The following is a 12622-nucleotide window of genomic DNA, read 5'->3' on the forward strand; positions in this document are numbered from 1 at the left end:
CTGTGGCTTGGAAGACCCTGAGTAACTCTACTGCAGGTTTTGGATACCAGGTGGTGCAAAGACAGTCAGAGTAAGTAGTACGTTGTGGTGGAAAATGGATCTACTGAATCCACTGCTGATTCAGATCTGCTATGATAACCTCTCACCTGATTGTTGGGATTTATTTCCTCAGTTTGCTGGTCAGTGCCCCCCTTGAACAACTTTCACCAACTGAAAGAGGGCAAATATTCAAATGTTCCACTGAAGACTGCACTCCAGTACGAGTAACAGGTGGGCAAATACTCATTTCAATATGCTTTATTAATTCTGTAGCTTTAGTCATCTGATCAGATCTATGTGAGACATTGTTTCAGGAGATTTTTAAAACAACTGAACATTTTAGGACTCAATAATTGATAAAATTACTCACTAAGATGGAGATTGTATTCCATCTTGTTGGAATTTGGTTACAGTATATCATATATAGCCTTGTGAGATACTTGACTGGGTAATGTTACTAATAGTGATCAGATCAGATATGGAAGTTAGTTATGTTGTGTTATGTCTTGATGGTTTTAACATAACTGATGGCTGATGTTTTTAATGCAGTGCCAAGTTTTGCAGTCAACATGTCCCTTGGTTTGACAATGACAAGTGATCCCAACACACAAAAAACTTTGGTAAGCTGCTAAACTGCAAATATTTGCAGGTAAATGATAATAAGAATGCAGAGGTTTAGATCTCTACCAGTAAATCAATTGTCTTCAGTTTGAAATGTAGTTTAAGGAACAGGAAAATAATCATCTCATTATAATCAGGACTTGAATTTGTCTCTTTTCAGGCATGTGGTCCAACCATCCCAAAGGACTGCAAAAGTATCACCCAGTATAGCGGTGTGTGCCTTGAGATAGACTCTTATGATCGTGTTGTGAAGTCTGTGCCTTCTTCTATCCCAGGTACACGTTAAGTTTTTTGTTATAACCTCATAAATAGTGATGATAAAGGTCTGGTAATATTTTCACATCACTGCACACTCTTATAACTTCATACACACAACCCAACATGCATATTGGTAGTAATCTTGAGAATAGGATTATATCTATTATATAATACATAATTGTTTTAAATAAGTTGAGAGGAAATATTTCAGATGTATTTCTGCTTTTTCACAGAGTGTCGAACTATAGCAGACATTGCATTTCTGTTGGATGGCTCAGGCAGCGTAGAATATGATGATTTTCAGAGAATGAAGAATTTTGTGAAAAGTGTTGTCAAGTCATTCCCAGGAAAGGATACAAAGGTAGGATTGTAAACCCCTCACCCCATCCTGCCCCTCTCAATATTTCATACTTTCATTTATATCCATACTTATTTCCATATTTTCTTTTTTTCCAGTTTGCCATCGCCCAGTTCTCCTCACGTGTTGTCATCCATTATTACTTTAATACTTTTGATGCTGATCAATGGGAATCTCAAATCAATAGTATAACACAGTTAACTGGAGGGACTTACACAGCTACAGGGATCCAAGTAGTTGTGTAAGTGCCTTCATGATGCTAATGCGTGTTACCATCCTCAGAAGTGAACAATGATTTTAGAAGTTTCCTTTTGTGTTATTATATGTTGTTTATATTGATTTTCAACAGTCATGCCAAATTTGATAAAAATTGAAATAATCTGGGCCAGTTCGTTTCCTGACAGCAGGATTAGATCGAGACTGGCAGTCTTTCAAAACTAGCCACAGGGCCTTTGATGCTGCCTATAATTCCACTATCCCAAACCTTATCTTGAAATTGGCATTAAAAAAACAAAACACAAAAAAACAATGACAATAACAAATATATATATTGATATGTATATTTTTATTTTGACAGCAACAACGTCTTCTCAACATATGCAGGTTCCAGGCCAAATGTGAAGAAGATTTTAATAGTCATTACAGATGGAGAATCTAATGAAAGGGATAAGTTGCAAGGTGCAGCAAATTTAGCTGAAAATAAAAAGATTGTTCGATTTGCTGTTGGGGTAAGTTACATGTATACTGTATAAGCATGTATTGTGTTAACATGTAAGAAAGTTTGTCATTTGGTTTGAGTCATAAACGTAAATTTTGTGGTATAATACACCTAACATGGTTCCTCAATATCCCTAGGTGGGGAATGCATTTGAAAATGACAGAGCAAAAAAGGAACTGGACACCATTGCATCGAAACCAGAAAACGTGTTTCAAGTGACAAACTTTGAAGCTCTTGATGCAATACGGCAGAACTTGCAGGACCTAATCTTCTCTATTGAAGGTACAGATGTAAACTTAATATGATAGCTTCACATCATTTTTGTGTTTATTACTGTTAATGTTATAGTTCCAAAATAAACAATTATGAATATTTATATCCTTCATTATGAAGTTTTATTTTAAACTGAACTTCCAGGATGATAAGTGACTCAGATATTCAGACTGTTTTTACAAAAAAAAAGATGAAAGAAATAAAATAAAATATTGGAAAATACTAACAATTTCAACTTAGAGCTATAATCATATCTTTCAGATCTGTATACTAACTCATCTTAAGCATGAACTTTGTTGTAGAGACTTTGACACTCATTTATGTTGCTGTTACAGGATCTCAAACTGGTGGAGAGTCACTGAAAATGGAAATGGCTCAAAGAGGATTCAGTGCAGCTTATGTGCCTCCGGTAATTAAAAACAGACATTTACTGGACAGTATAGTCATAGAAACACACACACACACACACACACACACACACACACATCTCTGTGTCACCTCGTGTGTCTGAAAAACATACAGCTAAAGTCTGGTCCAGTATAAAGATAAAGTCCAGATGATTCATTTATGATGCATTTAGCATTTTGCTTGGCTGATGTTTTATGGCAAACACAGATTCTACACATTTCTGTCCAATCCAGTATAGGTTTTCAAAGAATGAAGCCTTAGCTTGATGCTCTAACGATGCCCCCTCTGAATCTACATAATAAATAAAAAAAATCCACAGTACCACTTGATTAATTTAAATGGTTTACTTTGAAACAAAAAAATAATACAGAGTCTTTTTCCAGAGGTATTAGAGATACAAACACTAAGAATTGTTATTTAGAAGGAGAAAAGGAGAGGTCAAAAAACTGTGTTGCTCCAATCTCCACATGCCTGGCTATCCACTTAATAATCACCCCTTCCTCCCCTAAACCTCCCTAAAGGTGCACATGTACTAGAAAGCAATGTTAATAATAATCTCTTAACACATATTACAAATATAATTTAAATGAAATGTTCTGCATTTTAAGCTACATGCACGCATGCATTTTAAGAAGTTTAAGTTTAAGAATCACACAATTAAGCTTTCACATTAATACAAATATGAAATACAAAACATCAACTCGAATATTCCTTTCAATTTCTTTTAAATCTGCTGTTTTACATATGAACTAAAATTATTGCATACTAATTAATCAAACATGAATAAATTGTATTTAGGATTCTACACAGGGGATTCAGATGGCTATTGTTGGTGCCAACCAGTGGAGGGGAGGCTTCCAGGAATACAAAGGCCAGATGTTGAAGCCCTATCAGCCTTTGGACATAGAGCGTGACAGTTATCTGGGTAAGAATATTATAGTACATATAGTACATGCAATGGTGTACTTGCACTGCTCTACTATGATCCATTTTCCATCCCAAACATAAGAGTTTGGAAAAGGACAGAAAACATCCAAATGAGGAGTAATGCCAAATTTATTTTGCTAAATAAGATCATACACTTTAATTCCTTCTAAATAAAGAAGGCATGGCAAGGCAAGGCAAGGCAAGTTTATTTGTATAGCACAATTCATTCGCTGGGTAATTCAAAGTGCTTTACAAAAGCTGGAAAGACATTATTAAAAAAAACAACAAAAAAATGTTTAAACATAATTTATTACGAAAAAAATATATATAAATAAAACACAAGTTAATAAATAAGTAAAAATTGGGATAAGAACAGATACGATTCAAAGTAAAAATTAAAAATAAAACAAAATAGGAGCAATAAAAACCACCACGTAGGTATTGAATTTAAGAGAAAGCGACAGTAAACAATAAAGTTTTTAGCCCTGATTTAAAAGAGCTGACAGTTTGAGCAGATCTCAGATCTATAGGAAGTTTGTTCCACAGATGAGGATCATAGTTACTAAATGCTGCCTCACTTTGTTTGGTTCCCATTCTTGGGACACACAACAGCCCAGTTCCAAATGACCTGAGGGGCCTGGATGCTTCGTAGGGAACTAATAGATCTAGCATGTATTTTGGTCCAAGACCGTTCAGTGTTTTGTAGACCAGCAATAAGATTTTAAAATCTATCCTTTGACTCACAGGAAGCCAGTGTATCAAATGCAACAATGAGATCCAGTAATACCAGGACAGAGGATTTGCATACATCATTGTTCAGATGTATATCGTTTAAGACTTTAATAAGTACAGTCTCAGTGCTGTAGTGTGGCCGAAATCCAGACTGAAATGTGTTAAAAAGATTGTTTTGCATCATAAAAACATGAATTTGCTGGAAAACAACTCTTTCAATGATTTTCCCCAAAAATGGCAAGTGATATTGGCCTGTAGTTACTAATTTTTGAAGCATCCAGTTTAGATTTTTTAAAAAGAGGTTTTATTACTGCAGTTTTCAAGGCCTGGGCACACTGGCCTGCTTGAAGAGAAGTATTTATTATCTACAATACATCCGGAGCTATGCAATTAAAAACATTTTTTAAAAAGTTTGTAGGCAGAATATCAAGGCAGCATGTCGTGGATTTTAACTTTGAAACCGTTTAACCACAGGACAGGAAGGCACAGGTGATGTTATCATTCCTGAGCTGGAGCTACACAGTGTTTGTCTTATCCCTAACATTTTATCTGTGAAAAAGGCTGCAGAGTCATTACATGACTTGGTGGACAGCAGTTCAGAAGGGACTGATGCTGTGGGGTTTGTCAATCTGTCTAGTACAGAAAAAAGCGTGCTATCGATAATCTCTGAGAAAGACGATTGCCTGGCATTCTTCAATTCCTGATTATAGATATGAAATATAGATGGCATAATGAACCTGGGGTTTGGTTTTTTGCCACCTGCATTCTGCCTGTCTACATACTCTTTTTTGAGCTTTAACCAGTGTGGCGTTTCTCCAGGGCAGAAGAACATCAGGCACCAAAATTACATGTAAAGGAAAATCAACAAAAGAATACCACACCCAACAGTGACTTAAATAGGTAATAAGATAAATAATATTATGAATTAGAAGAGGGTGAGCCAAAGAAACATTTTAAATCTGTCAAATCAAACAAAGAATAATTATGCTTATTTGTAATTAATAGCTTAACAAAATGTGTCATTTTAAAGATTGTTCCCAGTGAAGTTATGTTAATTAACAACTGAAAAAAAATCAGTAAAAGATGCAGTTTGTCCTGAGTTGGGAAAACCTTTCTATACTTTAACTAATAGGCTTGACTCATTAATTCCAGGTTACTCCATGGCAGTCGCCAACACGTTGTCTGGTCCACTGACAATTCTCGGTGCTCCAAGATATCAACACAGAGGAATTGTGATGTCAGTTTATGCAAGCAGTATCGGCCAGACAATTGATCCCTTTAATTGGCAGGTGTGTACTCACAATTAAGATGATTAATGAAAGACAATGTAAAGAATGCATTTTTAATCTTAAATTGAAGGTTTCTCACTTTGCTAATTCTTTTTTGTTGCTTACACAGTTCAAGATTGGTGAATATTTTGGTGCAGTGGTTTGCGCCATGGATGTGAATCGTAACAGCTACACTGACCTAGTCCTCATATCTGCCCCTATGTACATGGACAGTGATAGAGAGGGAAGAGTTTATGTTTGCAGCCTGTCAAGTTTGGTAAATTACTTTTTAAAATCCAGAATCCATTGGATTTTTTATGATGAGAATTCAAACATTGACTCTCACCTTTATATTTCCACCAGAAAATTGAGTGTCACTTCGATTCTCCATTAGTACTGAGAGGGGACGCATCTGAACAAGGAAGATTTGGGTCTTCTCTTGCTGTACTCCCAGACCTTAACCAAGATGGTTTTAATGATTTGGCAGTTGGAGCACCTTTGGAGAATGATGGACAAGGTAGCATTTACATCTTCCATGGTGAAAGAGGAGGAGGAGGAGGAAGGATTAGTCCACGTTACTCACAGGTGAGCGAGAGCAAAGAAGCAACGAGAACATTTAAATGATACATATGACCTCATGTATTCAATGTACAATCTAGACCAAATTTATCTTTGATTAATTCAAATATTTTCATTTACATAGAGAATTGCTTCCTCTGAGGTCCGGCAAGGACTGAAGTTCTTCGGGATGTCGATCAGTCAGACTTCTTTTGACCGTAGTAATGACAATCTGCCTGATTTAGCGGTGGGTTCAAAGGGAACAGTTGTCTTACTCAGGTAAGACGCTCCTGTTACACATTATTAGTCTCAACTGTAATTCTATCATTTGTGTTAATTTGTGTCAAAATAATCACACAACTACAAAGTTTATTACCATGAAGTCTCCAGTGTTCATGGTAACAATTCTGTAGTTACAGATTTAGGACAGATGTGTTCACCAATAACAGATTATATCAGGCAGCTAAAATTAGGTATGACAGTTGTTATTTAGGTTTTCTGCTTTACAATTTTAATATGTATTTTCCTACTCTGTCAATATCCAGGTCAAGGCCCATATTAATGGTGGAAGCTTCAGTGACATTCAACCCAAACCAAATCCAAACCCAAAACTCAGACTGCTCAACACCACTGGATAACACAGCTAAAATCTGCTTTACCATGACCAAACACTCTGTCATTGATACAGGTCCCTGATTCTCTTCATTGTTTCTAAACCACAGTGCACTGTCCATCCATTCAGATACTTGTATGTGTGCACGAGTGACCTCTAAATGCAACTCTAATCTGTTCCAGCTAGAGCAATTATTAATTACACTTTCACACTGGATGCCCAACGCAAGGTCCCAAATAACCGAGCTTACATCAGGGACAAACAACGAGAGCAGACTGGATCATTAACTCTTACCTTTGAGCAAAAATGCAACGATGTGAAATTCCTCATTCAGGTGAGTTATTAAAAACCTTATAACATCAGCAATACAACCAACCCCGTACTAACTTGATTTTTAAGCTCTCAGTGGCCCAGTAATGCACTGTGGCCCAATATATTGAACCTGTCCCTGACACAACCTAGCATTCCATCCTGTCTGAAGTTGGCCACAATCATTCCTGTCCCCCAAAAGACACCAGTCAGCAGCCTCAATATCTACAGACCAATAGCTTTAACATCTGTAGTAATTAAATGTTTTGAAAGACTCATTGTTGACTACATAAAAGTAAGCCACCTTCGACTCTCATTAGTTGCTTATAGAGCAAACAGATCCACAGAGGATGCCATCGCCACAGCCCTGAGCCACCTCAGGATGCTCTTTGTTGACTATAGTTCAGCATTTAACACCATCATCCCAGATATGGGATGACTGTCAAATGACTGTTCCTCCACCTCCACCCTCACCCTCAGGATTGGGCTGCATACCACTGCACTCCTATCCACCCGTCCAACACCATCATTAAGATGATGATGAGTCGGTGTACAGAGATGAGATCCTGAAGCTGTCTGCATGGTGTTCTGCCACCAACCTGTGTTTTAACACAAGCAAAACAAAATAACTGATTATTGGCTTTAAGAGACACAGAGCAGAACCCACTCCCCTTCACATCAATGGCGACACGGTGGAGAGGGTCTCAACCAAATCTCCGAGGACCTCACCTGGACAGTGGACACTTCTGCAGCAGTGAAGAAGGCCCAGCAGCAACTGCACTTCCTGAGGGTGCTTTGGGGGAACAAACTGAAGGAGAAGCTGCTAGTGTCCTTCTACCGTGCCACCATTGAGAGTGTGCTGGCATACTGCATCTCGGTGTGGCATGCTGGCTGTTCAGCTGCTGACAGGAAAGATCTGCAGAGGGTGATAAAAATGGCAGAGAGAACCATTGGCTGCAATATGGCACAATATTCACCCTACTTAATGTGCAATATTTATGTTATGTTGTCTGTTCTATTGGTTGTTGTTTTTATTGTTTGTTTGTTACTGACTACTGAGAACTTGTTTCAGATGTTGCACTCCAAATCTCGTATTTTCTTGTACAATGACAATAAAGGCTTTCTATTTTATTGTAACAATAGTGTCCTTCTCTCACAGGCCTGTCCAGATGATTCTCTGAATCCAGTTAACAATGAGCTCCAATTCACCTTTGATGGTTTGCCTTCTAGCTCAGGTCTCAAACCAAGTCTAGCCCAGCAGGCTCAGACAACAACCTTTCATCCTGTGAGTAATCTTTGAAGTCACCTTCATTTATCAGTTGGTTTTAAATCATACTGTTTGTTTGCTCTGGTCTAAACCAGTGGATGAGTTTGTAAACTTGGTTCGATCAGATGTGTGTGGGGTGGGAACAAGAACATTTGAAGAACCTCCTAAAGTCTGGTAACGTAGTTGTATTCCCACCATGAACCACTCCAGAGCCCATTTGGGACTGAAACCACATCCTCAAAGGGTCTTGGTACAGTTGTTTGGGTCCGCACACAGATATGATTACTGTGTTCAGATCTGCCCAAAAGAATCACATCAAAGGGGGAATATAAATCTGTTTGATTCACATTTTTCACATGACACTCTTCACTGACTAACATAATTTTAGCTCAAGGTTTGTGAAATTAATAAATTTAACTTACTTTATGATTCATGTTTGTCACCTGTTGACACTACCTTTTGTGAAGTAATTTCATGGTTGCCAATTCACGACAGATATTAGTACATAATCTACCATTACCTACTATGTGGAGAGCTCTGCAGTGCTATGAAATGTTCAGAAATCGCCATGCTTTCTAAATAATGTTCAGTTGTAATTCCATGTATTTGTCATGTCTGTCTCGGCTGTTAGCTCTTACACTTTGTGAACAAACATAGCTTACTTCATACTGTCTTCCACAGTTGGTGTTTGAGGTCAACTGTGGCACTGACAACGAGTGTGTAGATAAGCTGAAAGTGGATTTCAACTTCACCGGGTGAGGCTAAGTTTCAAATGTTAAGCTTGACTTGTATAGATCTACTGTAGTATTTGTGTATCTGACTAAAGTTACATGCACCCTGATGCTCTTTGTGCATTCATTTTTCTATATTATCATAATCTATCAGATCCTCTGAGGTTAAAGTAGGCATGGATGAACTGCTGGATGTCACCGTCTCAGTGGAAAACAGTCATGAAGACTCTTACAACAGCCGTGTCATTCTCACTTACCCACCCGGGCTTTCATACAGGAAGTTTACATCACTGAAGGTTAGGATCAAGTCTGTTTCAATTCAACTGTGGTCAGCGGCTTTCTTGGGCTGTGCAGTGATTCTGGATAATGTTTGCTTTTGTTTTATTCATTTATTTCTTAATAAAGGGAAGAATTGAGTGCAAGTCCTTGGACAGTGGAGCTGGCTTATCTCAGGGAAGGACAGACTGCACTATTGACAAGCCTATTTTCAAGAGCAATGCTAAGGTTTGTAGTGTGTACTGAAGCATCTCATCTCAGTGCAGCTGAGCCAAGACAGGAGGCAATCCGATCTCTCTCATTCATTTCATTTCAGGTTCTCTTCATTGTGTCCTATGGGATCGACACCACTTATAAATTTGACAGGACGTTAATAATCACTGCGAATGCCACCAGGTACTGTTCCGTTCATCTGCCAGCCTTTAAGTGTGGATGTGATTATTATCATTATTAATTATTATTACTATTATTCATGTGTACAATTAATTTAACCTCTCTTTCAGTGGGAATCAGCACGCCAGTGGAAGCGAACTTTACAAAAAAAATACAATTGACGTGAAGTACAGCATTTATCCTACAATTGAAAGGTTTTTATGTTTTATGTGATTTATCAGTATAAAAAGATTTCAAAAATAATTTAAGGTGACATTGTAAGGTCTAATATCTATGAAACATTCAATGTTTCTGTTCAGTTCCCTCACCTACACCAATTTCAGTCATGGAAAGAATGATTTGCAGAAACCAGTCCAACAACCAATTGTGGTAAAATACTATATCATAATATCAATATATATATTTTAAAGTTCATAAACATGATTCAGACTTGACTTCAATGCTCAGTTTTTTTCTCCCCCTTTAGCTTGCAAATGACAACAGAGCGCTGAATTTAACTATGGTGATCAGGGTGCCAGTAAAGCTTGGTGATAAAGACATTTGGGTGAATTCCAACAGCTTGCAGGTAACATATACAGGAGCTCATTGTTACTGAAACCCCACATGTATCAAATGTAGTTGTTTTTATGAAACTAAAGCCTTGTGGATGGATATGTTCTCTGTTAAATTGACATGAATCAGCTCTATTTCAGATTCCAGACTGCCAAAGAGACACAGATGAAAAACCTACAGTCACAAATTTTGTTGCTGAGATACAAAAAAATAAGTCTGTGGTAAGTAGCCACCTGTACATAGTGGAAGTTAGTCTAATATATTTAGAAGTGTGTAGTGTTTCATTGCATTGCCATCAAGTTTTCTGTTTCCAGCGATAAATTTAGGCCCTCTTTTAATTACCCACAGGACTGCTCTGTAGCCTGGTGCGGAGTGTTCAAGTGCAACCGATTCATGGGAAGTCTGGAGCGTCAAACATACACAATCTCTGCTAACCTTAGTTCAGAATGGATAGAGCAGGTAATTAATGTGTGTTTTAAAAATAAATATTTTTTTAATAAAAATGATCAACCTGAAAGATCAAATTAAATGGACACTGGACTGTTTCTCACTCAGATTGGACTTGAGTCTGCCAGATTCCTCTTGACCAGTACGGCCACTCTGGAGTTTGACAGAAACCAGTATATTTTCTTTTTACCAGGGTCAAATAACAACCCTTTGGTTCACAAGGTAATTAAACATTGATTATGTTTATCTGTGTTTGAAAAGAACTTGAATGTAGATCTAATCCAAAGTCTTCACATCTCAGATTGTGACACAGGTAGAAGTGTATCCTGAACCAGACTTCACCAAAGAGATCATCGGAGGATCCCTGGGAGGGTTGGCTCTACTCATTCTATTCACTGCTGGCCTCACTAAGGTGAGATATAGTAATGCACTGTTTGTGTATAACACAGCATGATGGAGACAGTAAGAAAATTTGAGTTCTGGTAATGGGCACTATTTATCACAAAATACGTGAATGCGGCTTCTTTTCATTTTCATTTTATGTGTGCATTTCTAATTAAAGAACACAGTTTTTTCATATAACTTCCTTTGCTTTCTACTTTCAGGCTGGATTTTTTAACAGTAAATACAAGAATATGGTGAATCAGGGACAAGAGGCTGGTGAAGGCGCTGAGTGAGGCGAATCTGCTCCACAATAAGAAACATCGGATTAGTTCATCTGTAAAATAAGTTTTGCATTTCTTATATATATATATATATATATATATATATATATATATATAGCGATTTTCATAAACACATTTAAATGGAAAATACATACCACTTTCATTTGATTTTCCTGAGAGAGAGAGCTTGTGATCCATGCATCGAGTGACAAGAACTTTAGAGCTTCAAAACAGATTTTTCTAATCCACATTTTGAACTGAATAGCTTGCTGTTGATCATCAAATTGTGTTTATATCTCTGCAGACTGTGTGTTTAACTTGTACATTTTTTTTTAAGTGAAAAATAATTCAATATAGTCTGTAGTCTCCTCTGTAGTCTGATTTTCATCACATGATGTACTGTAAAACTGCTGAAATACAAGGTGGAATGCTTCAGAGCAAGCACCTTACTTGCTTGCTTGATACCACTTTTAATGACAATGTGAACAGCTTCATTTTAAAATGCATTTTAAAATATGTGAACTTTGTGTTCTGAATGTATGGAAGAAAAAAAAACATAAGCTGATGTTTCATGAATATTTCATGTGTGATTAAACTTTTTTTTTAAACTAACCTCATACGAAGCTCCTGACATTTTTAAGTAGAAAGACAATGGAGGTATAACTGAGTACAGAATAACAAAGGTTGACCTTCATTTAATCGCATTCACTGAAACATTTAGACAGTGGATTTTAAAATAACCATGTTACAGAAAACATCTTTCATTGCCATTAAAATTTCTTTTTATCTTTGTCTTTTATAATGCAGCTTTTTTCTCTACACTTTTTTCTGTTTGACTTGAGTTATTGTAAGAGCATTTACAAAATAAAAACTAGACTAATGGAGAGTGTTTAAAGCTGTCAGTTGGCTTTTTAGTGCAATAATGAACTACCTCAAGGTCCGCAGAACAGAAACATGGAGGTAATGGGGACAAAGAAGGACAGGAATGAGGATACAGAGGAAATCTGCTGCTCCTGTGGCAGCAGGAGATGGCATGTCATCCACTGTTTCCTTTAAGAATGACCTGAATCTTGAAGTTTTGGCAAAGATCTGAATGTTTGCACGGACAGATCTGCTTCCACCAGTAGTTACAACGGCCACCTGGAACCAAGATGAATCTGACTTGCATAGCAGAGGGCCACCCTGATCTTCCTGTAAATGTAAAAACTG

At 37.2% G+C, this 12622-nt stretch overlaps 2 protein-coding genes across 2 annotated transcripts in view; both read left to right on the forward strand.

Moving 5' to 3' along the window:
• Nucleotides 1–12622, forward strand: part of LOC128381902 (integrin alpha-M-like) — a 37209-nt gene that overhangs the window by 1353 nt on the left and 23234 nt on the right. The window lies entirely within an intron of this gene.
• On the forward strand, nt 198–11499 carry LOC128381901 (integrin alpha-M-like). Its single transcript, XM_053341919.1, has 28 exons — nt 198–270; nt 589–659; nt 821–935; nt 1152–1279; nt 1375–1517; nt 1854–2004; nt 2132–2276; nt 2603–2676; nt 3474–3600; nt 5487–5623; nt 5733–5879; nt 5966–6187; nt 6306–6439; nt 6706–6848; nt 6956–7107; nt 8242–8367; nt 9031–9104; nt 9235–9376; nt 9486–9584; nt 9673–9752; nt 9860–9943; nt 10049–10118; nt 10216–10314; nt 10442–10522; nt 10650–10760; nt 10857–10970; nt 11050–11160; nt 11354–11499. Exons 2-28 carry the CDS (start codon nt 609–611, stop codon nt 11423–11425), a joined length of 3132 nt encoding a protein of 1043 aa, XP_053197894.1. The 5' UTR covers nt 198–270; nt 589–608; the 3' UTR covers nt 11426–11499.

This window comes from Scomber japonicus, chromosome 20, assembly GCF_027409825.1.
Source record: "Scomber japonicus isolate fScoJap1 chromosome 20, fScoJap1.pri, whole genome shotgun sequence".
Lineage (NCBI taxonomy): Eukaryota > Metazoa > Chordata > Actinopteri > Scombriformes > Scombridae > Scomber > Scomber japonicus.

Excerpts from the sequence above, each read along its gene's own strand:
- LOC128381901 (XM_053341919.1), top strand. The coding sequence starts at position 609 with ATGTCCCTTGGTTTGACAATGACAAGTGATCCCAACACACAAAAAACT. Across the intron at positions 3,601-5,486 it reads AGAGCGTGACAGTTATCTGG|GTTACTCCATGGCAGTCGCC; the intron begins GTAAGAATATTA and ends CATTAATTCCAG. Across the intron at positions 8,368-9,030 it reads AGACAACAACCTTTCATCCT|TTGGTGTTTGAGGTCAACTG; the intron begins GTGAGTAATCTT and ends TGTCTTCCACAG.